Raw genomic sequence first — 24,844 nt, forward strand, 5'->3', positions numbered from 1 at the left:
GGCCCCACATGGGGCAATGTCTGTCTCCTGCCCCCACACACACCAAGGGGTGGAGGGGCACAAACTCCACCCACACTATGAATATTCATGAGGATGAGAAAGTAGACACCCTGCCATCATGACTATGCATAATGCAACATCACCACCCCACTATATGCGCACACACTTTATTCCTTACCTGCTATTTCATCTCAACCGTCCTAATATGCCACGAAGGGGTGGAAATACTATTCTGAATATTCATGAGGAAGGTTTAAACTCCACCCACAGTATAAATATTAATCAGAGGACACCGCCCCCACCTTATGAATATTAACAAGGGGTTACACAGAACATACAATATAAATATTCATGAGGGGGGGGAGGGGCTAACCACAATATGAATATTCATGAGGTGAAGACAATGTCACGTGCAACCCCTACTCAGGATATGAATATTCATGAAGCAGCGACGTTGTCACGCCCACACTATGAATAGTCATGAGATACCACAACATCCCACCTCTCATATGAATATTCATGAAGGAGGGCAGGCTCCATGAACAATATGAATATTCATGAGAGGGAGGTGCCATCCCACCCCACACATACAGAGGGCATTGATTGTCATTGGCCACACACACACATACTGAATATTCATGAGGGGAGAAGCCGGCGTGAGGCGCTCAATAAGCTGTTGCGGGGAGATGCGCACGCGCAATGATACGGCGCTGGGGGGGAGCGGGAAAGATGGACGCAGCCGCACTGTCAGACCCCCGAGAGGGCGGGAGAGGAAAAGGGAGGAGAGAGCGCAGGCGCAGGGGGACCCGAGGACGTGGACGGGGCAGGTAGTGACGTCCCGCGCGGGGGGAACATGGCGTTTTCAGCGCCTGCGCCCTGAGAGTTTGAGCCCGGCGGACTGGGTGAGGTCACCCTTCGCGCCGGCCGGGCGTACGGCGCAGGCGCCCTGCATCTCCCCGTCTCGGGCGCAGGGGGCGGGGCTCGCTTCCGGCCAGCCGCGGCCCGGGCGGGGCCCGGGCGCCGCGCAGGCGCCGCGCGCGCCGGCCCCTCCCCGCGGGGCGGGGCGGCCCCGCGGCGCGGCTCCTCCCCTCAGGCGGAGCGGCGGGTCGGGGCGCTGGGCCGGGAGCCGCGCGGACCATGGTGGATTACCACGCAGCGGGGCAGCCCTATCAGTACGGCGGCAACGGGCCCAGCTCGGGCGGCGGCGGCATCGGCGACTACATGGCGCAGGAGGACGACTGGGACCGGGACCTGCTGCTCGACCCCGCCTGGGAGAAGCAGCAGCGCAAGGTGAGGCGGGGCCGGGGGTGAGGGGGGGGACTGGGGGCTGGGGGGCCGAGGAGGGGCTGGGGGGGCTAGCGGGTGAGGGGGAGTTGGGGGGACGGGGTGAGGGGCTGGGGGCGACTGGGGTCGGGAGGGGGGGAGAGGGGGGTCGGAGGGACTGGGGGGACCGGGTCGGGGGTGAGGGGCTGAGGGGGCTGGGGGGCTAGAGGGAGAGGGGGGTTGGGGGAATGGGGTCAGGAGTTGGGGGTTGGAGGGGCTGGGGGGGCCGAGGAGGGGGGGACTGGGGTCGGGAGGGGCAGAGGGGGTGGCTAGCGGGAGAGGAGGGTTGGGGGGATGGGGTCTGGAGTCGGGGGGGGGTCGGAGGGGCTGGGGGGGCTGAGGGGGGTCGAGGGGACAGGGTCTGGAGTCGGGGGTGAGGGGCTCTGGGGAGGCTAAAGGAGGAGGCCTGGGAAGGCAGGATTCAAACTGGGGGCTGAAGGGGGCTCTGGGTGTGAGGGGGGGACTTGCTCTGGGGGGGTGGCCTGGATGGCGGGGGCTCTGGGGCTGAAGGGAGGGGGCTGAGGGGAAAAGCGGGGCTGGGGGGCCGAAGGGGGAGGCGTGGGCTGAGGTGACTTGGGGGAGAGGGGGGCTGGGGGGGAGGGAGACCTGGGCTAAGCAGAGGTGCAAGGCGAGGGGAGGGTGTCTGGGGTGAGGAGACAGGGAGGGTCTGTGGGTCTGAGCGAAGAAGTGAAGAAGTCGTGTGAAAGGGTGCCCGGAAGGGTGGGGAGGGAGTGGCTCTTGGCCTTAGGGGCAAAGGGAGTAGTGAGTGACAGGTTTGGGTGGGGGCTGGGGGTGTCTGGGGAGGTGAGGCTGGGACTTGGGCTGGGAGATGCCTCAGCGCAAGGGGAGGAGGGGTGGGCGCTCCATGAAGTGGGTACTTAATAGTTTGGGTTGTGGGTCCTTACTGGGGAGTCTCTAGGAGGGGATTGGGGGTGTGTGTGGGGGGGAGGTTAGGGACCTGCTACTGGACCCTGCCTGGGGAGGCATCAGGCAGGTGAAGAGAGAGCTTGGTCTTGCGGGGAGGGTGCTTGTTGCTGACTTTGCGGGCCTGTGACCTGGGAGAAGCAACAGTGTTGAGTAAGAGGGAGATTCAGGAGGGGCAGGGGTAGGAAAGGGGTCTCTGCAGGGGATGAGGACCTGCTGTTGAACCTAGTCTGGAGAAACATCAGCTCAGGGTGACGGGGGTTAGAGGGGCATAAAGGGGGAATGGGCTTTGGTCCTGGGTGGTCGGGCAGAATATAATGGAGAGCCTGGGTGCTTGTGGGAAAGAATGGCAAAGAGTCCTGTAGACCTTATTGACTAACAGATGTGTGGGAAAGAATGGAAGGGGATGGGGTGGGCCTGGGTGTCGGTAGGTGTTGGTTGCAGGAGGAAGCAAGAGTCATGGGGGTTGGGTGGGGCAGGTTGAAATGTATGTGATGTTGGGTGGAGAACAAATTCCTAGTCACTGCTTTGAGGTGCTCCCCTTTGAGTAATCTACCATGGGTGGGGAATGCTGAGAGCCCTGGAAGGGAGGTGCCTGTTTCCCAAACCCCTTTCCTGGAATCTCCTTGAGATCTCACTACAGCGCCACTGGGAGCTGTTGACCTATGGAGTTAGTGGCTTCTGTAATAGATCCCTACTGCATCCCTGCCCCTTTGAAGCAATCTTCTCCACTGGCTGAGTTTCATTCCTTGCTCTTGTCTGGTCAGCTGAGAGAGCCAGATATGGAGTGACCATGGAGGTGAAGACTCCAATCTATATGCTTTCCTTGTACGTCTAAATAGTTTTGTGTAAAAATTGACTGGCCCCTGCTGCACCAGCTATCTATACTAATATATAAAAATGCACCTATTGTGATCTCTAGCTGCATGTACAAAAACGCTACAATGCACAGACATTCATTAATAGGCACATGGTCAACCATGGATGGCCTTAAAAATGCCGAGGGTGTTACCCTGCCTCTTATAATTACTCCTGAGGGCAGCTGTATGTCTGCTAGCAATAACTGATGTGGTTCTGTGAATCCTGCTGGGTTGCAAGAATCCTTCCTTCCATTTCTGTGGCCTGTGATTTGGAAATATTTGCTTGGGTGGACTAAACTTGCTGTGATGGTATCAGAATCCTCTCTGGTTTGTTCAGTGTTCAAGGTATATTGGGGTAGTTGTCGTCAATTCACGCATGGCTGAGCTCTGTGCTTCGGGCACCTTTTTGTGCCCGATGCATCTAAAACCATGCGCACATTTTAATGTGTGTGTGACACTTGCAATTCATGTAGCTTTTGCGTTCCTCAGGATGAGAGGATATATTTGAATGAGAACCCATTTTACAAAACTACACCCTTAAATTTAGCAGGTCCTGTCTTGCAATGACTGCAACTGTGAATTCAGTCAACTGAGTCCAGGAACTATTAGGACTGCAGCAGTATTAACACTTGCGTTCTTATATAAATCTGATCTCCCTCCCCCAACCTCATCTGATTTTATATTGGGAGTGTCACAAAGCTGGGTAGGGCACACCTTTTTTCCTCTCTCCCTTCAAGTCATAGATGACTCTGGTAATTAAAAAATCCTATCATCATAACAGGGCAACACCTTGCTTGTAAGACTCAATTGATAGTGAAGAATATGTGCCATTTTCTCTGCCAGTTTTTCCAGAACCCTGGAAGTGTAGTAATACATTGAGCATTCTGACCTATAGTTGATTTTGCATTCATGTTGGTTAATAATTTGAAGATTATTTGTGTTGTTTCAGATTTGTTTCTTTAGGCAGGCAGCGGAGAATTCAAGGTGGCCATCTGCTATTTTGTTTAATTATCTTAATTGCATGCTATTTAAGACAGAGCTAAGAATATCAGAACAAAATTCAAGGAGGTGGAGGAATTTTTAGACTCCATGCTGGCAAGAGAAGAAACTTTCAAAGGGAGTATTTTATTCTAAATGTAACAAGTATGTGTTTGTCAAAACTATGTAACAAGTCTGTGCTGTCAAGCTTTGTGAGTTTAGGCTGAAATCAGACCGAAGATATTTTAAAAATAGCCAGTAGGCTGTTTCAACAGCATGTAAAAGCCGACTCACATTGGTAATGATTTTTCCATATTTTGAGCGATAGTGAAAATGGCTCACTTTTAAATCATGCTGATACATTACTATTAAGAAAAGGTTCTGCCCTCTCTCAAGCATTGAACAATAGCTTAGTTCCACTTAGAACACCTGGCTAAAGGTTTTATCACTGTGACGTGGCACCTTAGCTGCCGTTCTTGTGGGAGAACGCTATTAATGCTCACTGTTTCGGGGTGTGTGATTTCCATGATGTAGAACTGCATGAAGCCCGTCCCATATTCTCTCCCCCTGCATCCATTTGTCCTTCACACTTCACTGAAACTATTTTACTATATGAAACAAGCGGAGACACCTTTTCGAAATTGGGCTACAGCTCTGCAGTCAACTGGAAATTGTTTTAAATACATCTAAATTCCTCTAAGAATTGTGTGATAAGAAAAATGGATCCTTCAAGGCCTTGTTGATACTGGGCTTTGAACCACCATTCCAGCTAAACTGGCTTCAAATATGGATTGACTGATGTGGATAGGACCAGATTCTCAAATCAGTTCTCCAAAAGTTGGTTTTCCAGTCAAACTTTTTTTTGAAAGCTATCTTAGAGCAAATCTACACTAGAAAGAATTGTTGATTTTAATAATGCTGGCATAGTTAAACTGGCAAAATCTTCCTATTGTAGATGTAGTTTATATAGGTATGAAATTCACAGCTCAGGGAACCAATATAAGCCATACTACTGTAAGCAATCGTACACCTGTATAACACTGTGTGTAGTAGGGCATGTAAGTAAAACTTTACTGGACACCAGGCCTTAGGCGTTGTGGTTCCATCTATGCAGCTCAGATCATGTTTGGAACCGTGTTTAAACCAGATCCAGGCTTTGTTTTCAAATGTGGTTAAAAGCCCAGTGTAGACAAGGCCCTTGGTGTGGGGAAACCAGAGTGAGACTTGACCAAGCAGGATGATTGTTATAACATGATAGAGCCCTGATCATGCGATTTGGCCCTGTTCATATAGGCAATATCAGGGCACCGGTAGCTTGTTTTATGTAGTAAAAGATGAGAAGTCATAGACCTGACTGACTTGGCCTTAAATGTGGCTGTTTTTTTTTAAAGTCATTTTGGCTGTATATAATATATATTAGATGCTTAATTCAATTAGGACCAAGTTAAGAGAATGTTCTAAGAGAACTATGGTGACGGATGGGGAAAGTCAAAGCACAGTCTAGACCAGTGCCTCTCAACCTTTCCAGACTACTGTACCCCTTTCAGGAGGCTGGTTTGTCTTGTGTACACCCATGTTTCACCTAACTTAAAAACTACTTGCTTACAAAATCAGACATAAAAATACAAAAGTGTCTCAGCACACTCTTACAGAAAAATTGCTTACTTTCTCATTATTTTTTAATTATAAAATCAATTGGAATATAAATATTGTACTTACATTTCCTTGTATAGAGCAGTATAAACAAGTCATTGTCTGAAATTTTAGTGTACTGACTTCACTAGTGCTTTTTATGTAGCCTGTTGTAAAAGTAGCCAAGTATCTAGACGAGTTGATGTACCCTCTGGAAGACCTTTGTGTACCCCTGGTCAAGAACCAACTATCTTGTCTGATACAAGCCCAATAAATGGGGAGGGGAGGTGACACTTCATAGTTTAGTGGTCACTGTGATCTTGATATTTGAACAGTTCAGTTTAGTGTTTCATTTTCACACCTTATAGCGAATGAAAATGCTGATGTATACATAGCAGCTGATGTATACGTGCCATTGCATGCTATTTTGGCTGTTGTACTGATTTCTGAAAGTTTAGTACATTGCCTAAAGGTATCTAATCCTTCTCCCTTTAGCTGTATCTCATCTCATTTTGCCAGATTTCAATACGAGTTGCTGCAAGCTTCACTCAAACTTTGAGGAGATGATAAAATGTAGTTAATACTTCCTTTTACAAAAACAGTTGGCACTTCTAAAATAGCTGGAATGTTTGTGCTTGGAAAATCACAAACAAGTGTTAAGCTAGTGTTTGAGAGCTGAGCTTTTTGGCAGCTGTGGAAGGACAGGGAATCCTGGAGAAAAACGACATTTACTTTTGCTTTGAGCTTGTGCTTGGAGATCTGGTGCCACCTTTGATTAAAAGGAGGTGGAACAAGTGTTGTAGCCTAATTTTGGTGGATACTTGTCCACTATCACACAGTGCACTTGTGCCCAGGACTGAAATAACAGGGTTATATGGCTTGAGCTGCCTCACTGGAGCTGTTTGAGGTAGGGACGGGACCGGAATATTAGGAAGGTTGAGATAAAATAGCAGGTTAGGAATAAAGTGTGTGTGCATGGATTTGTGGGGATTGGGTGCATTATAAGAATAATCGAGGGCACTGAAAATCAAGGATGAGGTGAATTGGAAGAAATTAAGGGATTGTGTCAGGACCAAAATAAAAGGCTCTGGCAGCACAGCAGTTCTGAATTATGTGCATGGGCAGAGCTCTGCGTGGAGAAACTTAAATAGTGTAGTACCTGCTAAAAACTTAAAACTCACTACATTTACTCATATCCTGTTCTCAGGGATGTTTTACAATTGTCTTCTATTGACCAATTTAAAACCTGAAAACCATGCACTTTTCCTGCATGTGAAAATCTCTAGCAAGTGGTCAGATTCAGGAGTGGTAACTGAAATGTTTGACCTGTTCATCTGAACTGGTGGAGAGTCGGCTTCTTATTCTTGTAGCTGGTGCTGAATCTTGTAATCTGTGGAGGTTTGAAGAAGGTATGTATAGCAGGCAGGATTGAATTGATAAGCTTTTTCAGCTCTATCTCTTCCATGCGCTGTCCTGTTTGCAGCTCTGTGTGTGTGTGTGTGTATATATATATATATATATATATATGTGTGTGTGTGTGTGTGTGTGTGTGTGTAGTGTGATCAACAAGACATTTAGACAGCATTTAGGTATTTGTGTGCTTCATTATATCATAATGAAACTGCTTAGTCTTAATGTTAGAGTCAAGGTGGGTGAGGTAATATCTTTTTGTTGGCGTTTACACAGAACTCTTTTTCCGGGCTTTCTTCAGGTGACTTGAAGAAGAGCTCTGTGTGAGCTCGAAAGTTTCTCTCACCAACAGAAGTTGTTCCAGTAAAATATATTCCCTTACCCACCTTGTTTCTCTAATATTCTGGGACCAACATGGCTACAACACCACTGGATAGTCTTAATGTTAACATGTCCCTGGGCAGTGCTTATATTTCAGCAACCTAATGTAACTTACCAAGATGCACAAAGAAAAACTGTTTGTCTGATCTTCACTTGAGGTGGCCAGGTTTGCTCAGTAAAGAAATGCTGAATGTTCTTGCAGGTTATGTTTAAATTGGCATGCTAGTGGAAGTACAAGGTTCACTGATTTCAGAGCAGAAGCAGCAGTTTCAAATTCCAGTCTGCTCAAAGGCTAATCTAGTTTAAAAAAAAAAAAAATCCCTTCACCCTCCCCAAAATAGTTCCTGCTTCTTTCTCAAAGAAATCTTTGCTGTATTTAACTGCGTCAGTACAGAATAAGTCTCTTAACCAGTGGTTTCATCAAGACCATAAAACAGAGAACTCAGCATCTAACTTATTGAAATACTTTAGCTGTGTGTCCTTTTAGGTTTTTTCTTGCAGCACAATGCTTGGAACAACTGACTGTACAGAGAAGCAGAGAAATTAGCTCTGCTGAATGTTAATGCTTAGCACTTGTATAGCAGTTTACTTCAAAGTGCTGTACAGAAATTAGAGGCAGTTTACTCTAGTGGATTGAGCTCAGGACTAGGAGCCAAGAATGGATTCTGCCACTGGCTTACCGTGTGGCCTTGAGCAACACTAAACCTTTGCCTCAGATTACCTGTCCTTAAAAAGGCAATAATACCGAACTTCCTTGTGTGGGGTGAGGACTAATGCTTACAGAGCACCTGCACAATGTGCATTAGAACTGTTAGGTGTTTTAACTTCTCAGTGGGGCTTCAATAGCATGCCGGAACACCCACACATCAGAAACTCACTTTCATTTTATTGGTGTCTGAGCAAAAGGCAAAGACCACTTTGGCATATGCTTCTCTGTATTCTTGGATAGTCCCCTTAGCAACTTGGTCACATTTATTTGAAGAGGGCCGCAGAATAAATAGCATGAAGCAGAAGCACGCTTTCCTCTATAGGATGCTTTCAGCCATTATTGGTTCGTTGGTCATGTTCATTCAACCATCTTGCATTAATGTCAATCCTTATACTTGTAGTTAGTTTACTTTGTGCCATTTCTACACCTGTTGTTAGTGGGCCCAAGAGTTCAAATTTGTCTGGAGTAGTATATCAGTGTGAAGTGCTTCAATCATTTCTTTAAATTGCTCATTCTGTGCTGCGTGGACAGTGATGATTTTTAGTATCAAAGAAGGTTGTAACTTACAAAGTTCAAGACTTTGCCTTTCAGTTTTACGGCATAATCACAGACTTGATTTTTGACAATTTTGGGATTTCAAAGATGAACATAGACCATTCCTATGTGAAGCTGATATTGAAGAGTTGCTGGAAGGTTTGAAACAGAGATATGAGTTGTCATGGCTATGTTTTGATGCAGTTGTCATCAAGTCTCATTTCCAGGGTGATGAGTCATCACTCTTCCATTTCAATAGACAAAGTTTCATTCAGTAGCAAATTTGAGCTTGAAAAATGCAAATAAACTGATTTTTCTGCTGCTCTTGAGACTCTGACTTCCTATTTAACTTGTGATGTTTACACTTTACTGTAAAAGAATGATCTAGTTCCATTATTTCAATTCCTTCAACTGCTTATTTCCCACTATTTTAGCTTTAGCAACTTGAGTCAGATAAATTCATACACTGGTGTGTGATCACTGAATACTAATCACCAACTTGCAATATTGAACAGCAGGTTTCATATTTCCTATATTTGAAGTGAAAACAACCTCCTATGTTCTGTCTGCATCAGATTTAAAACCACATTAATTAAACACATCTACAATGGAACTCCCACCGGTGCCATCACTGGTGCTGTTGGGAAACTTTCTGTAAAATTCCCTAGTGTAGGTAAGGCTCCAGTGAATTAAACAGTGAAGACTGGAAAACAAGATGAGCTTGGCAACTTTATACATAACCACAGGATTGAGTGCTTTGTCCACCTGCTAGTATTTGCTAGATCCTAGCAAACCAAGTCATCTAGCAGTTCACTACTCCACCCACTCCCCTTTCTTCAGCATCTAAAGGCTGAGCAACATCCAGAGTGACAGAATAGTGCTCGATGACTGTTCTCCCTGTGCTTTTAAGGAGCAGCGGTCATTGTTTCTGTTGATTCATTGCTAGTAACAGGCTTCTCCTATGTCTTTTCTGATCCATCAGTAACAATTGAATGGCTTTGAGCTCCTGGCTGACCTGATGTACATTGTTTCAGAGTAACAGCCGTGTTAGTCTGTATTCGTAAAAAGAAAAGGAGTACTTGTGGCACCTTAGAGACTAACCAGTTTATTTGAGCATGAGCTTTCGTGAGCTACAGCTCACTTCATCGGATGCATAGCATATTGTGGAAACTGCAGAAGACATTATATACACACAGAGACCATGAAACAAAACTTCCTCCCACCCCACTATCCTGCTCGTAACAGCTTATCTAAAGTGATCATCAAGGGAGGGCCATTTCCAGCACAAATCCAGGTTTTCTCACCCTTCCCCCCGCCCCCCCCCCCACAGACACACATACAAACTCACTCTCCTGCTGGTAATAGCCCATCCCTCTTTGAAACCTCTCTTTATAATGCGCATGATAATCAAGGTGGGTCATTTCCAGCACTAATCCAGGTTTTCTCACCACCGCCACTCCCCCCCCCCACACACACCCCCCTCCAAAAACCACACACACAAACTCACTCTCCTGCTGGCAATAGCTCATCTTACAATGTGCACAGCAATAATCCAAGTTTAACCAGAACGTCTTGGGGGGGGGGGGGTTAGGCTACCTTGCATAATGACTTAGCCACTCCCAGTCTCTATTCAAGCCCAAATTAATAGTATCCAATTTGCAAATGAATTCCAATTCAGCAGTTTCTCGCTGGAGTCTGGATTTGAAGTTTTTTTGCTTTAAGATAGCGACCCTCATGTCTGTGATTGCGTGACCAGAGAGATTGAAGTGTTCTCCGACTGGTTTATGAATGTTATAATTCTTAACATCTGATTTGTGTCCATTTATTCTTTTACGTAGAGACTGTCCAGTTTGACCAATGTACATGGCAGAGGGGCATTGTTGGCACATGATGGCATATATCACATTGGTGGATGTGCAGGTGAACGAGCCTCTGATAGTGTGGCTGATGTTGTTAGGCCCTGTGATGGTGTTCCCTGAATAGATATGTGGGCACAGTTGGCAACGGGCTTTGTTGCAAGGATAGGTTCCTGGGTTAGTGGTTCTGTTGTGTGGTATGTGGTTGTTGGTGAGTATTCGCTTCAGGTTGGGGGGCTGTCTGTAGGCAAGGACTGGCCTTTCACCCAAGATTTGTGAGAGTGTTGGGTCATCCTTCAGGATAGGTTGTAGATCCTTAATAATGATGTACATTGGACTTCTAGTTTATTTCCTGCCAGTTAAACCACTTACAGGGATTTGGTGGCCAAGGCTTTCCTCTTCAGAAGTCACTTTTCTCTTTGAAAGAGGAAAAAGCTGCAAGTTTTATCTACCGAGCAAAGAATTTTGACTAAAAAGCATCTGTTATAGTGAAATGCAAGTCATCAAGGCTCTCTGGTCCTGAGAGGGAAAACTCTAATACAAAAAATATATAGGGAAGGTAAAATTTAAACTCAAATATTTTGTTGTAAGGATGGTGAAGGATGTAGTAAAGGTGGCAACCTCATGCCTTATTGTTCTGTTGAGCAGCTACGGAAAATTCACTGTGTTGTAACTCCCTGCTTTGGACTCATTTCTAATGAGCAGCCCCACTGTTTAAACATATCTCATCTGTTTTTGTTGGGGGGGGGTTGCACTAATGAATTCCTTGTAAACTTAAGAAATCACCGTACTGGTAACATGCTAGACTGAATTCAGTCATGTCTCTGAACTAGGAGAAGCAGAAATGGCAGTGGCAGGCCACAGGGCTACTTAGATTCCAGCAAACACTGCAACACCGCAGGGAGTCCCTGACATTTAAACACTTCAGCATGCTATAGAAATAAAACTGTCCTGTTAGAGGGTTTACAGTGGATTAATGCATTGCTCAGTATGAATACTGACTCCTGTAGTGAAAGGGCAAGGGGTGTTACAGTTCAGCAAAAGACTACATAAGGCTATTTCGCTGGTATTGAATAGGTGTATATCTGTGTGCATACACAAGCCATCCAAACAGTTGCGGTTTTACTGCTGGTATGTGTCCAGTCTCTGGGGTTTCTGTGATGGAATCTCAGCTATGTGACATTAACAGCAGGGCAGAATCTGTCTGCATCCTCTGCGTCGTTTTCCAAACACTAGCAAACAAAAAGCAAATGAGTGCCAGTATTCCGCCTTAATGGAAATGTATATCCTAGCCATATGTTCTGCACACTTATTTCCTGTTGTGTTGATGCTGGAGAGATCACTATTTTCACAAGAAGATGGTATCTTTGAGTGAGTCAGTGGAAGCCATCTCCTTTGCTGCGCAGGAAGGCAAAGTTGGAAAACACTGTGGCTTGTTTTACAAGTTAACTTGGTTTTCTTGTTCTTCCACAAGCTTGGAGTGTAAATCCAAATTGTGTAACATTGGATTTAGCTTCCAAGGTCTTAGGCTTGGAGACATACCATTTTTGTACAAAAGCTACCTGCGTCCTTGAGCTGGTTTGAAGGGCATGCTAATGATTCAGCCTTTATTAGGTTGTCTTGTAACCATGATTTAAACTTCCTTTGGACCAAATCCAGAACGTAAACATCCCATTGATTCTGAAGGTGGTTACATTTTTGTATGTCTCGATTTAGATGCCAAGTTACAGACAACTCGTTTAGTCTACAGTATGATGCTGTGCTGTGTACAGGAGAATGTTTGTGAAGGATTACTGTTAGTAACTACCTTACCTAACTGTGCCTTCTCACTCTGCATCGATAGGGCATTTGCCAGATTGAAACTAAGTGCATATGCATAACTTCTGAAGAGAGGATTAAATTGAAATAAACAAAAGCTGTACTCCAGACAAAGAACCTAAGACTTACATAAAGAATGAAGAGATTGTAAACTCCCTTATCCATTAGCAATCATAGAATAGCAGGGATTTCTGTTTCTTCTGCTCCTTGCCTCACCATATCTTTTCATAATGGTTTTATGACACTATGAATATGATGTAGGAGTGGCTACTTGTTCAGCTGTTAAAGATTCTCAATCTTTCTCTAAAAACATTCAGCTAAAAAGAGTTCTGGGTGATGGAAAATCTTCCAGTTTGTTGAGCTCCCTCAGCTCCCATTGGCTTTGGGATCTAGGGGTGCTCAGCACCTCAAAGAATCAGGCCATAGGAAAACTTAATACACGGAGGGTTGACCTTTGAACCATTCTCTCTGGAAGAAGTTACCCACTGCCTGTTTTAAATAGTGGATAATCCTCATTATACTGTCTTTACATATCTTCATCTGTCACCAGTAAAACAGGTCCTCATGTCAAAGGTATGCTGGACACATAATAGCAGTTATATTTGCAATCATCATGACAAAATCTTGTGAAAGAATGCTGAAATTCAATCTTGAAGAATCGTGCTCTTACAATGACTGCATTTTTGCTTTGAGTCTCAGTGTCCCATACCTCTTGCTGACCAAGTGTAATAGTAGTGATCCATTCAAATGGTGGTGTGATGTAACCGTCAACTGTGGTATCGGTGCCCGAGAGGGTACACAAGATGTAAAAGGTTTCACTAGGAGTACTCTTCTCAGGGCATAACAGCGGTTCATAGTTAGCTGTAAGAAATACTTAAACTGTATAATGGCTTACTTTCTAAATGCATAAGAGAGGATTGCAGAATATTAAACAAGGCAACAGCTTAATTATACCACCACCCATGAGGCACTACTTTATTGGAGGAGTTGGCAAGTGTTGGGTTTAATAGCTAGCTTTATTATGCTGGATGATCTGCCAAATACTTTGTGGTATGGCTACATACCTAGCAGAAGGCTAATGGCATTTACTCCACATGGCACCTGTCTGTATACCAGGACTAATAACAAGGCTATCTGATTCCCACTTGGCTCAAATTCCTTTTGCCTCACTTCAGAGCTACAGTGGGAACACATGCTTCTTATTGTAATGCCAGTGTTAAAAGAAATGCCTCAGTCTTGCTCAGTTTGCATTATAGGCCTTGCTGTAAGACATGACTTACCAAATACCATCTGCATGTGTGGTTTCTGGGGGCGGGAAAGTTCATAGTTTAGAGCATGGCTTAAGTCTGAAAAGGCTGAAAATGGCCTGATGGAGTTCCATGTTTGTCACAATGTTTCCAAATCAAATGTGTTTTGTTCACAAGTAAAAAGCATTTTCTAATTTCCTGCCCTGCTAACAGGGATCTGTGAGTCAAGCTGGATTCTTCCCTCTGGATCTGTAGTAAAGATTCTGCAGGCCAAATCAGACGGTTGACACCTGTGTAACCTTATTGTCTTCAATAGGCATGTACAAGTGTAACAGATTGGAACATAATAAACTTCTCTCAACAAGGAGTTGTGCTGTGTTAGATTTATGGAGGCAAGTTAGGGCTGGTCTATACTAGGTTGACATAGCTACATTGGTTGGAGTGTGGAAAAATCCGCATCCCTAATTGCCATAGCTATGCTGCCGTAATCTCCAGTGTAGACGCAGCTATGTTGATGGAAGAATACTTCTGTCAAGCTACCTACCATAGTTCAGAGAGGTGGGTGGCTTAGTCTCAGTAGTGTCGACATACCGTCAGCTGAAAGCTTTTCACTCTACTGGCAGAAATACATTTCCTGCACAAACAAACGTCAAATTAGACTTTGAATGCATGCAACTTTTTACACAGACGTTCTTGAGCCTTTGCTGAAGATGTAGCCAAGTAAACAAGATGGCCATTTCTGACAGCTGCACTTGGGATCTAATCTCTTGACTGGTTTCAGAGTAACAGCCGTGTTAGTCTGTATTCGCAAAAAGAAAAGGAGGACTTGTGGCACCTTAGAGACTAACCAATTTATCTGAGCATGAGCTTTCATGAAGTGAGCTGTAGCTCACGAAAGCTTATGCTCAAATAAATTGGTTAGTCTCTAAGGTGCCACAAGTCCTCCTTTTCTTTTGCGAATCTCTTGACTGTCAGGGGTGAAGAGAGTTGTAAGATCCCTTTCGGTCGGGAGGAAAAGTGGGAGCAGTATAACTTAAATACAGTCTGTCAACCTAATTCACTTTTTTCTTAGAGTCAGAAAAATTTCACTCAGTGAGCGTTTCTCTTTTTGTTTAGAGAATAAAAATATTCAGTTAGTATTGACCTAGGAAGGAGCATAGAGGTGTCTACTAGTACTCTGTTGTAGATGCAAAGAGTTAAATCAAATGCTTTATTTAAAAGATGCAGTAAGTAGCTGTTCTGGTAGGCAGTTGTCCAGCAACAGGAAGATATAAAACAGATACAAAGTTCACGTTACATTAGTATCATTACCTTGAAACTTGTCACATGCTTCTTGTGACAGAGGATGGGAAAGGGTTATGAAATTGTAGGCGGAGACTTTCAAAGCTGCCTATGGAATAATCAGGCATCCAGATTCTCTCTAGATAGCCTTGAAAATCTTTAACTGTAATCTTAGTGAGTTTTCTCCAAGTTCTGCCTACATTGGGGTAAAAAAAATAACAAAACAAAAGACTGTCTTTGTAAAGCATCTATCTAGGAGTGTGACCCTGACCTCTAGGTTGCTACCATAATACAAAAAATAGAAGGCCGTAGAACTGAAAATAGGTGTTCATATGAGCTGTTTGGTCACTTCAGAGAGCACTTACTGAGATGGCTAAGGACTTGTCTATGCTTAAAAGGCTGAAACAAAGACACTACCTATGCTGATGGAAAGGCTTCTCCCATCAGGGTAGGTAATTCATCTCCCTGAGAGGCAGTAGCTATGTCAATGGGAGAAGTCCTCTTGTCCGCATAGCACTGTCTACACCGGGAGCTAGGTCAGTATAACTGTGTTGCTCAGGGGTGTGGACTTTTCCACACTCCTGAGTGGTGCTGTTATACCGACATAAAGTCTAAGGCCTTCAAGCCTGGTAATGCACCCGCGTGAACTTGCAGGCTCTTAATGTTTTTGTGGCTGAAGTTGGGATTTAAATATAGTATAAAACTCCCCCGATTTTAAGACCTCTTCTGAATGAGAGGACTTAAGTGAAGGGGTTGCTGAATGGAAATCTTTCTTGGATTTCTTGGAGTCATAGATACCCCTTGTAACAATACAGCAGTAAACTTCTATGGTAGGTGGCTTATTGCAAACTAATTGTGGGGCAGAATGCTTCCAGCCTTGCCCTTTTAAATGATAAAAGGTTTTCATTCTCTCCTGTTCAGTAACTTTTCTAATTCTTCAAGGTCTTGCGAAGGATGCAAAATCCTGCAACTCTCAAATGATCTCTGTTAGAATGACAGTCTGGTGCGCATAATAGTGAGCTGTGGTGTCAGTTCCTTATATAAACAAAACTTCAGTCAATTCGGGAGTGAATTCCTGCACATGATCATCTTACTTGAAAGTCTTAATCTCCATCTGTTTTTCTTGGTTTCCTTTCCTTATAAGTGGAGTTTGTTCGCAGAAAATGTGGTACCGAGTTCTGTCAAGATGACTGGGATGGGCCACTTGTCATGGTCAAGGTGCATAGCAAACCTGAAATTACAAGTTTCACAGTGATTAATTAAACATTATCCCACTGCATTGCTGAGCAAGTTATTGGAGAAACTGATGTATGCTGGTCACTGTACAAATGAATCTGAATTCTTTGTGTCTATATCCCAGAAGAGCCATAAATTTGTCTCCTTCCTTTGACTTTGTCACCGGTCTGAGCCTCTTTACCATGTAAGGACATGATAGCAACAGCAACAAACTTTAAGAGCAGCGTCTGTTCGCAGGACAGGTTGAACAACTTTTTAGAAGGATCAGGTTTGAATACTCCCAGAGCTGAGAGTCTCTCTTTTGTTTTGATGAAGGTTCTCATCTTCTGCAATGTTCGCTGGTATTCAGCAGTTTGTTGCAATGGAAGAAACAAAATCTTACCATTGAATTGGGGAAGAAAACAACTGCTAGCAAATCAAGTGACCGATCAGCCTATGTCTCCCCTTGTGGGAATTGAATCTAAACTTGCTTATTAGTACATTTAGTCCTGTAGTTCAGCTTTAATAGCAGTCTCACTTATAGAGGAATTACTTCTAAAATTCCCTGAAGGATAACTTTGACCTAAAAAAGAAAAGGAGGACTTGTGGCACCTTAGAGACTAACCAATTTATTTGAGCATAAGCTTTCGTGAGCTACATTCAGTCATGCATCCGATGAAGTGAGCTGTAGCTCACGAAAGCTTATGCTCAAATAAATTGGTTAGTCTCTAAGGTGCCACAAGTACTCCTTTTCTTTTTGCAAGTACAGACTAACACGGCTGTTACTCTGAAACTTTGACCTACTGTTCAAGCAAAAGTAATCAGAATGGGTCTCATGGGGTCTCAGCTGAAGAGTCTTGAGACCGTCACAAAAATTTTCTTTAAAAATCCTACTTTTATTGACTGTCCAGTACACCAGAGCAATAGTGAGCAACAAAATTCACAATAAAATAAAACCAGAGAAGAAATAAGAACAGGAGCTAGGAAAGGGGGAAAAAGATTTGAGTAAAAGTACGTGGAATGGAATGGTATGCCAGCCTAAGTGATGATGTAAAATTGGTTGCAAGGCTTAGGTGTTGAAGTCCTTGGTTAAGTCTGGAGTAACTTTGACCATGGGAGAACCAAACAGTAATAAATGGGATTAGAAGAATCCTGCATGAAGTTGTTGGGACTCATCTTGAGTATGACTTTGGGGGTTTTATAATACAAATACGCTTCACTGACTCATTTGGGTCAGGATTATATACATATCTGTTTCAATCAAATCGACTTGATACCAATCGGAAGCTATTATAATTGTGCTTTTGCCACAAGAGCATGATCAGATCTAGATTCTATTCTTTGCTCAGCCAGGTCTTGGATTACTGATGCTTCATTTTTTACCGAGTGTACTAAAACATTTACTAATATATTGCCAGGTAAGATAAGCAGTGTGAATGGGTCAAAATAGTGAACAGTGTATCTTGTGGTATTCATTTACGATAATTTGCAAAATTCACCAACAGTGTGAATTAGTAAATTGCTAATATATTGTCAATCCCATGCTTTCCGGGGAAAACTCCAATAGACTAAAGCCTATTCTACTAAATCTTTCATAGCCGGATGTTTAATTCAAAGCTATCTTTCCCTAGTGCTTTGTAGCGTAAATCTGGATGTAGTTTTTTTTTTCAGAACCCAAGATTGCTAAGGCATAAATTGCTGTTTTATATTGATTTTAACACTTCTGGCTTTTTGGGGGAGGGGAGAAAATTACCTTAATTTCCCGTGACACAAATGGGGCAAACTTATATTTAGATCTAGAAATCTGACACTGGAAAAAACATCTTGAGGAAGATTGGACATGCTGAGAATTTGGAAGCACAAAAATAAACTTTTTACAGCTCTGAACGTCTGCTTCTGTGCCTCTAACTGGTAATTAAGTCATCAAATGACACAGCAAGCATACCAAGGTTTGAAAGAGGTGTGTCTGTTCAGACATCCGTTCATCCCTAACTGGAATATACAGTACATATTACGTCTATTAGACTATAGTATGAGTCATCTTCAGTGGTGGCTTCATATGTTTTGTATTGCTGCTTCTTTGGATGAAAAGCATACCCATTGCAATAGCATACAATACCAAAATCCACTGCTGCTTTGCAATAATGGATGCCTAGGCATTTAGCCAGAAGAAACGTGAATGTGCTTTCCCCAACCTTCATGGATCTTGTAAAATCTTTCCCTTTTAAATATTCATATTTTAATTTTTAAAGAGAGCAGCATTAAACCTGTAAGAATTAAGTTGAGAACCTGTAACTTAAATCTGAGCCCTTTTGCCTCCAAAGACTTTGCTCTCAAACACCTAATTGTGTATCTCTTCTTCGCTACATCTCTACTGATTGATAGGCTAGGGAAGTGGAATCTGCAACATTGTAATGAGTGCCACTTAAAAGCTAAATACAAGAATAAACTTGCTAAGTGACTTGGCCAGCAGCACTGAGTGCTACCCACGTGGCATGTCTGAGCTCACAAGTGCCTGTGGATTCAAGCTTCCGAGGCTAAAGGCATTGCAGAGATTCTTCTTGTGAGGAAGAATAGCAAATGGCCACGAACAGGTGACTGCAGATGCAGTCAGGCTGTGCATAAAAATGTGTATCAACTGTAGAGAGGGGAAGTGGTTACAAAAACCTTGAAGAGGTAGGATATAGGCTCATAGGGAAGTCTCTGAAAACATCAGCCCGCCTCAGCCCTAGCCCATGTCACTTACGCCACACAGCCTTTAGTAGATCCTGTATATTTATGGTAAAGCGTCCTTGCTAATGGAATAGCCCGACTGCCTAATTGACTGATCCTCATAGAATCAGAAATGTAGGGCTGGAAGGGACCTCAAGAGGTCATCTAGTCTATCCCCTGTGCAGAGACAGGATTAGGCATACCTAGACCATCCCTGACAGGTGTATGCTTGACAAGTCCTTAACTACCACTACCAATGACAAGTGAGTTGTAGCTCACGAAAGCTCATGCTCAAATAAATTTGTTAGTCTCTAAGGTGCCACAAGTACCCCTTTTCTTTTTACAACTTCCTTAGGTAATCTCTTCAGTATTCAACAACCTTTAACTTTAAGGGTATGTTCTTAATATCTAACCAGAATCTCCCTAGCTGCAAACTAAGCTGATTTCTTGTCCTACCCTTGAGTTCTCAAAACTCAGCCTGATCAAATAATACAGCTTCACTATTTTAAAATCCTCATCAATCCAGATACTACATGACTTAATTCCTTCTTCCCAGCTAAGTGTGAAAAGAACAGGAGTACTTTTGGCACCTTAGAGATGAACAAATTTATTAGAGCATAAGCTTTTGTGGGCTGCAGCCCACTTCATCGGATGCATAGAATGGAACATATAGATATAAGTTGGAAGTTACCATACAAACTGTGAGGCTAATTAGTTGCACTATTATCAGCAGGAAGAAAAAAACTTTTGTAGTGACAATCAAGATGGCCCATTTAGACAGTTGACAAGAAGGTGTGAGGATACTTAATTTAAGGAAATAGATTCAATATGTGTAATGACCCAGCCACTCCCAGTGTCTATTCAAACCCAAGTTATTGGTATCTAGTTTGCATATTAATTCAAGTTCAGCAGTTTCTCGAGTCTGTTTTTGAAGCTTTTCTGTTGCAAAATTGCCACCCTTAGATCTTTTACTGAGTGGCCAGGGTGGTTGAAGTGTTCTCCTACCGGTTTTTGGATGTTATGATTCCTGATGTGAGATTTGTGTCCATTTATTCTTTTGCGTAGAGACTGTCTGGTTTGGCCAATGTACATGGCAGAGGGGCATTGCTGGCACATGATGGCATATATCACATTGATAGATGTGCAGGTGAATGAGCCCCTGATGGCGTGGCTAATGTGATTAGGTCCTATGATGGTGTCACTTGAATAAATATGTGGGCAGAGTTAGCATCAGGCTTTGTTGCAAGGATAGGTTCCTGGGTTAGTGTTTTTTGTTGTGTGGTGTGTGGTTGCTGGTGAGTATTTGCTTCAGTTTGGGGGGCTGTCTGTGAGACTTGACATTAGCTCTGCATGTGACATAATTGTGCCATTTTCCAGTAACTTGAAAGTTACTCTTTACTAAGGCACCCCTTGAATGACTGTTTCATTCTTATGTTTGGATGATTTGTCTGAAATGGTTATTCAGCAATGCAAAAGCTTTTAAGCTTTCTGTTAAAGCTTCTGCAGCTTGTATGAGAGGTTAGGTTTGTCTATCAAATTTAGTTACTACATAACCACTGTGGGCTCTCAAAAACAGATCGGAAGAGAAAGTTGTAAAATCATCCGTATCTCAATCCAATATCTTGCAATCAGGTTGGCTTATGGCTGCCTCAAACTGTTCTGAACTGTTCTTTCCCTGCATAGGGAGAATTGGTTTTGTTCAAGTAGGCAGGTTACCTAAACAATCAGAATTGAAAATACGATGCTCAGACAATCGTACAACCTACAGGTAGGTGAACCTGATCCGAGCTATCGCAAGGATTTGTTATAAAGATGAAAGATTGAAGTCATTCTGAGAAGTGTGGCAGGAAACCAGCAGCAGCATTTATTTAGGTGCTTCTTGTCCTAGACTCCATCCGTCCCACTCCCCTCGCTTCCCCAAAGGCCACTTCCTGCTGTCATTCCTCCTCCAAGTTAGCTTCAGTCTCACCAAACAAAATCAGATGAACAGCCTAATAAGGCAAAAGAATGATGAGAATCTCCCTGGCCGCGCTTCTTCCTAGTTTTTCTGTGTGGCAGCAAATTAGGAGAATCTTACCGAAACAAGTGATTCAGACCAATATGTGAAGCTTCCATTAACTGCCCCAGGAAATTACTAACCAACTTCTGGTGGCTTTGTGCAGCAATACCCAGCTGACACTAAACTGCTTAAATCAGAATTAACAGAGCCATAGTCTCTAAAACTGGCTGCTACTTCAGTTTCTTTTATACACGGTATTGAAAGCCCAAGGCTGGCTAAATGTGCTGAGTACTAATTAGCATACTTGCTAACAAGGGGCGAAGAGCTTGAAAGGGACTGGTCATTAACATAAGTTCAAGGAAGGCAACGTCAATCACAACTGGAAATCCACAAATCACAACACTTCTAATAATTTTGCCTGTTTCCTTTGCCTAGGTGAGCATTAAAGCTTGTTGTCAACACTGGAGCTAAAGCATAGGGAAATGGTCACACACACTTCATCTGATTCTAATCAAGCCAGTGTAATACACAACTTCTATAGCACCTTTCATCCAAAGGCCTCAAAGCACTTTACAAACATTAGGTAATCTTCACAACACCCTCTGAGGTGGTATTGCAGATCGGAAGTGCGAGGTAAAGAGGAGAAAGACCTGACCAACATCACACGGTAAGTCAGTAGTAGAGTTGCAAGTAGAAACCATTGTTCTCTTCCTAGGCTACTGTTCTAACTACTAAACATCACTTTCTCTACAACCTGAGATAAACCTTGGATCTCCTGACTCCCCATCCTATGCTTTAGTCACAAGATCCTCCTTCCTCAAACATGAGGATAACAGTTCTCAGGAGTCTAGTTCCTCTTAAGCCAACTTGCAGAAGTTAGTATGTTGAGCGTGCATTTTCCAATTGGTTGCAAAGTTGTAAGAAGACTGTGATGCCCAATAGCATGAAACTGATGCCCTAAATTAATCTCATTATCCAAGTAATGTGTTTCTCTCTCTCTCTCTCTCTCTCTCAGCTACCTGTGGTGAAGGCCATGTCTTGTAATTGCTTTGGTGGGACAGTTATGTAAATTAATTGCTAATTATCAGTGAAGAGTGAGGTAATGTGTAACTTGATTTTTCAGCTGTGCAAATAAGAATATGTTGAAAAATGTCTTACTCTTATTTTAAGGCCTATGATGAATATTGCTGAGACATCTACGAACAGGCTGATAACTTGAAGCACAGGAGCCGTTTCCTGTCTTAAGAGCTTGCACAGGAAGTTTGTTAAAGATGATGTTGGTGACCCTGCCAAAGGGGAGGAGGTTAATTTTTTGAAGCAGCAGCTGTACCACTAGCATGTTAGACCAAGAGCTTGGCTACAGGGTTTGTTAAGCCTGTTTGGTAATCCAGTTTTACCGTTAGCCAAAGTGATTAACCTTCCATTAATAATAATCTTCAATTGTCTCGTGAACTGGTAACCCATCCTCTCAAATCATCACTGATTCCTAATCATGTCACTTGCACTCCTTACTGCATTGGGTGGGTTTCTGATCTATAATCAGACTACATGGAAAATCCTCTTTATCCCCTCCTGATATCTCCCAAATGGAGAGATCTTGAAGCACAGAAATCATGGCTTCTGCCCGACTGGAAGGCCAGCAGCTGAACTGGAATCCAAAGGTATTTGAAACGTTGTCTCACTTGATAAGACTTAGTGGTCAAACTAGTAGTCTGTCATGGATTAAAAACCTGTTGACAGTATTCTGACCCCACAACGAGCTGCCTACTGTTTACACTGAGTCTTTAAAAATTCCGTAATGGATAATGTGTCATGAAGTCAACTGGCACTTGAATACTACAGTGAATGTGGTATAGGTGCCTAGACAGGTCTTTTGCTGTTCCAGAGCATTGGTTCTCCAACTCTTCATTCCATGGACCACTTTGTAAGAGACCTTTCAATGGGACACATCCCTACTACGTTGCCAGTGTCCTTGTTCTAATGACCACAGGCCAGTTTAAGAGCTAATACTTTAGAGAAGTCTTGCTTGCTGTAAGTGCAAAAAAACTGTTTGGGAGGTGTCAGACTTTAGATATTGTCAGATGGTTCCATTGGTATCTGGGGAAGGGTTTTCAAAGGCACAAATGAGTTGTGTCCAACTCCCATTGGCTTTCACCCTGTCCACCCAGTTGCCCTTTGTGCCTTTGAAAATTTCCCACACGGTGTTCAGTTTTTGGAATGAGTTGGTTGAAGGAAAAGCACAGACAAAACATTAGCAGATATCGATGAAGTGAGACCCATGAGGAGGTGAGATTCTGAAGAGAGATCAATAAACTAATATAAAAGAGGGATACAGTTTTGGGAGGGAATGTGGGTGAGGTACTGTCACTGCCCCTCTTCCACATATGCTCTGGTATTGGCTGGAACCCTACAATAACCACAGCACGCTTGTGTAGAATCTTCTCTACCTCTAGGCTCTGCCTGTTGAAAATTTCACAAGAATGGAAGTTTGAAGCAAAATTCTTAAGTGTCCATTTCCTGCCAGGGTGGTAGAATGGGGCATACAGGCATGGTGGGTGGGGATGTCATTATGTGCCTGAACTACAGATGTAGTAAGAAGGTTGAGGATGTTCTTAACAGCTCACCCTGTGTTTGACAGACTACAAATTGGTGGCACTTCCATACCAGACAGATCTTGGCACTTCTCAAAGCAGGAACTGTCTCAAATACAGCATGGTCATCATCCTGCCTCAGTGAGTTCAGCGTGGCCTACCAGTTTGACTTCGCCTTAGGTGACTGTTTACTTGCACTCTTACTATTACTTGACCGAACTTTAGGTATAATGATTAGGTTAAATGTTTCAGCTAAAAGGGTGGTTTGCTCAGTTGGGTAGAGATGATGTGGAAACAGATGAAATACTGGTAAAGCAGGGTTATACATTTGCATTTTTCATAGGATCCACTCTGGAAGAACACCCATATGACAACATTCATCAGAGCCTGCTTATCCCACAATTTCCCATCTGCTTCCCAAAGCTTGTAAGGGCTTGTCAGGAAATTGATCAGCAGACCTATACCACTGTAGAATTTCCCATGTGGACACTTTTGGAATAAAAGTTTTTTTTATGTAGAAATAATTTATTAGGGAGTTGTATGGTATCGCTGTAACAGTATAATTATTCCGCTGTAGTTCAGTTGGTCAGTTTCTCAGTGTAGACAGGGTTAGCCTTTAAGTATATAAATGGATCTTAGTTTGCATGAATTCTTCTGTCTTCAAGAACTCAGCATAAAGTCTGCTCTCATACACACTTGACTTAAAAGGAAGGTTACAAAATATGAAAAAAAAACTATTCATGTCTTGTGTCCACATAAAATAAGCAAAACTGATGCAACTTGCTGTGCGTACAATCAATAGCTAAACAAATTCAAATTCCCTCTAAACAAAATACATGGAAAATGATGGCTTTCCATCTGCATATCAGCTCTGTCTACATGTTATGCCAAGAGTAGTGTCTAACAGTTGTTAATATGCGTACAGACTTGATCCAAATCACTAGATTTTACAAGCAAGCGGCATGATCAGAGTCCAAGACTAGAAGCCAAGAACTCTTGAGAGCTAATCAGTCTTCTGAGTCCCTCTTTGACTTTGGGTGGTAAGTACCTTATGGTTTGACTCTTAATGAAAGCTAGCTAGTATCCACAGTTTACATTGAAAACCATGTCGGTTGAGGGCACTGAGCAACCTGCGTATCAGGCACTTAACTTCTGACTGTATTTGCCCATGTGAAAAATGGGGATAAAGTCTGTTGTAAAGCAGTGTTGGCATCCGTGGCCTTTGATGTGTGCACATGCTGCAAACTTTATGGTGTGTTGGGGAGCCACATGAAAAGTCTTCCCTAAACATCATTGGTTGTCGGGCAAATACTTGGCTAAAACAGTGTCTTATTTCAAAGGTCAAATTTAGAGCTCTGGATGGCCTGGTGGAGT

General features: G+C 43.2%; 1 protein-coding gene across 4 annotated transcripts in view; it reads left to right on the forward strand.

The window, feature by feature from the left end:
* The first annotated feature begins 1,061 nt into the window (after positions 1-1,061).
* Positions 1,062-24,844, forward strand: part of ACTN4 (actinin alpha 4) — a 78,445-nt gene continuing 54,662 nt past the window's right edge. For all 4 annotated transcript variants that reach the window (XM_074937550.1, XM_074937552.1, XM_074937549.1 and 1 more), the window contains exon 1: positions 1,062-1,290. In XM_074937550.1, the coding sequence (XP_074793651.1) occupies positions 1,138-1,290 (153 nt within the window). In that variant the 5' untranslated portion in view covers positions 1,062-1,137. The remainder of the gene's footprint in view (positions 1,291-24,844) is intronic.

The sequence above is a fragment of the Natator depressus genome, chromosome 23, assembly GCF_965152275.1.
Source record: "Natator depressus isolate rNatDep1 chromosome 23, rNatDep2.hap1, whole genome shotgun sequence".
NCBI lineage: Eukaryota > Metazoa > Chordata > Testudines > Cheloniidae > Natator > Natator depressus.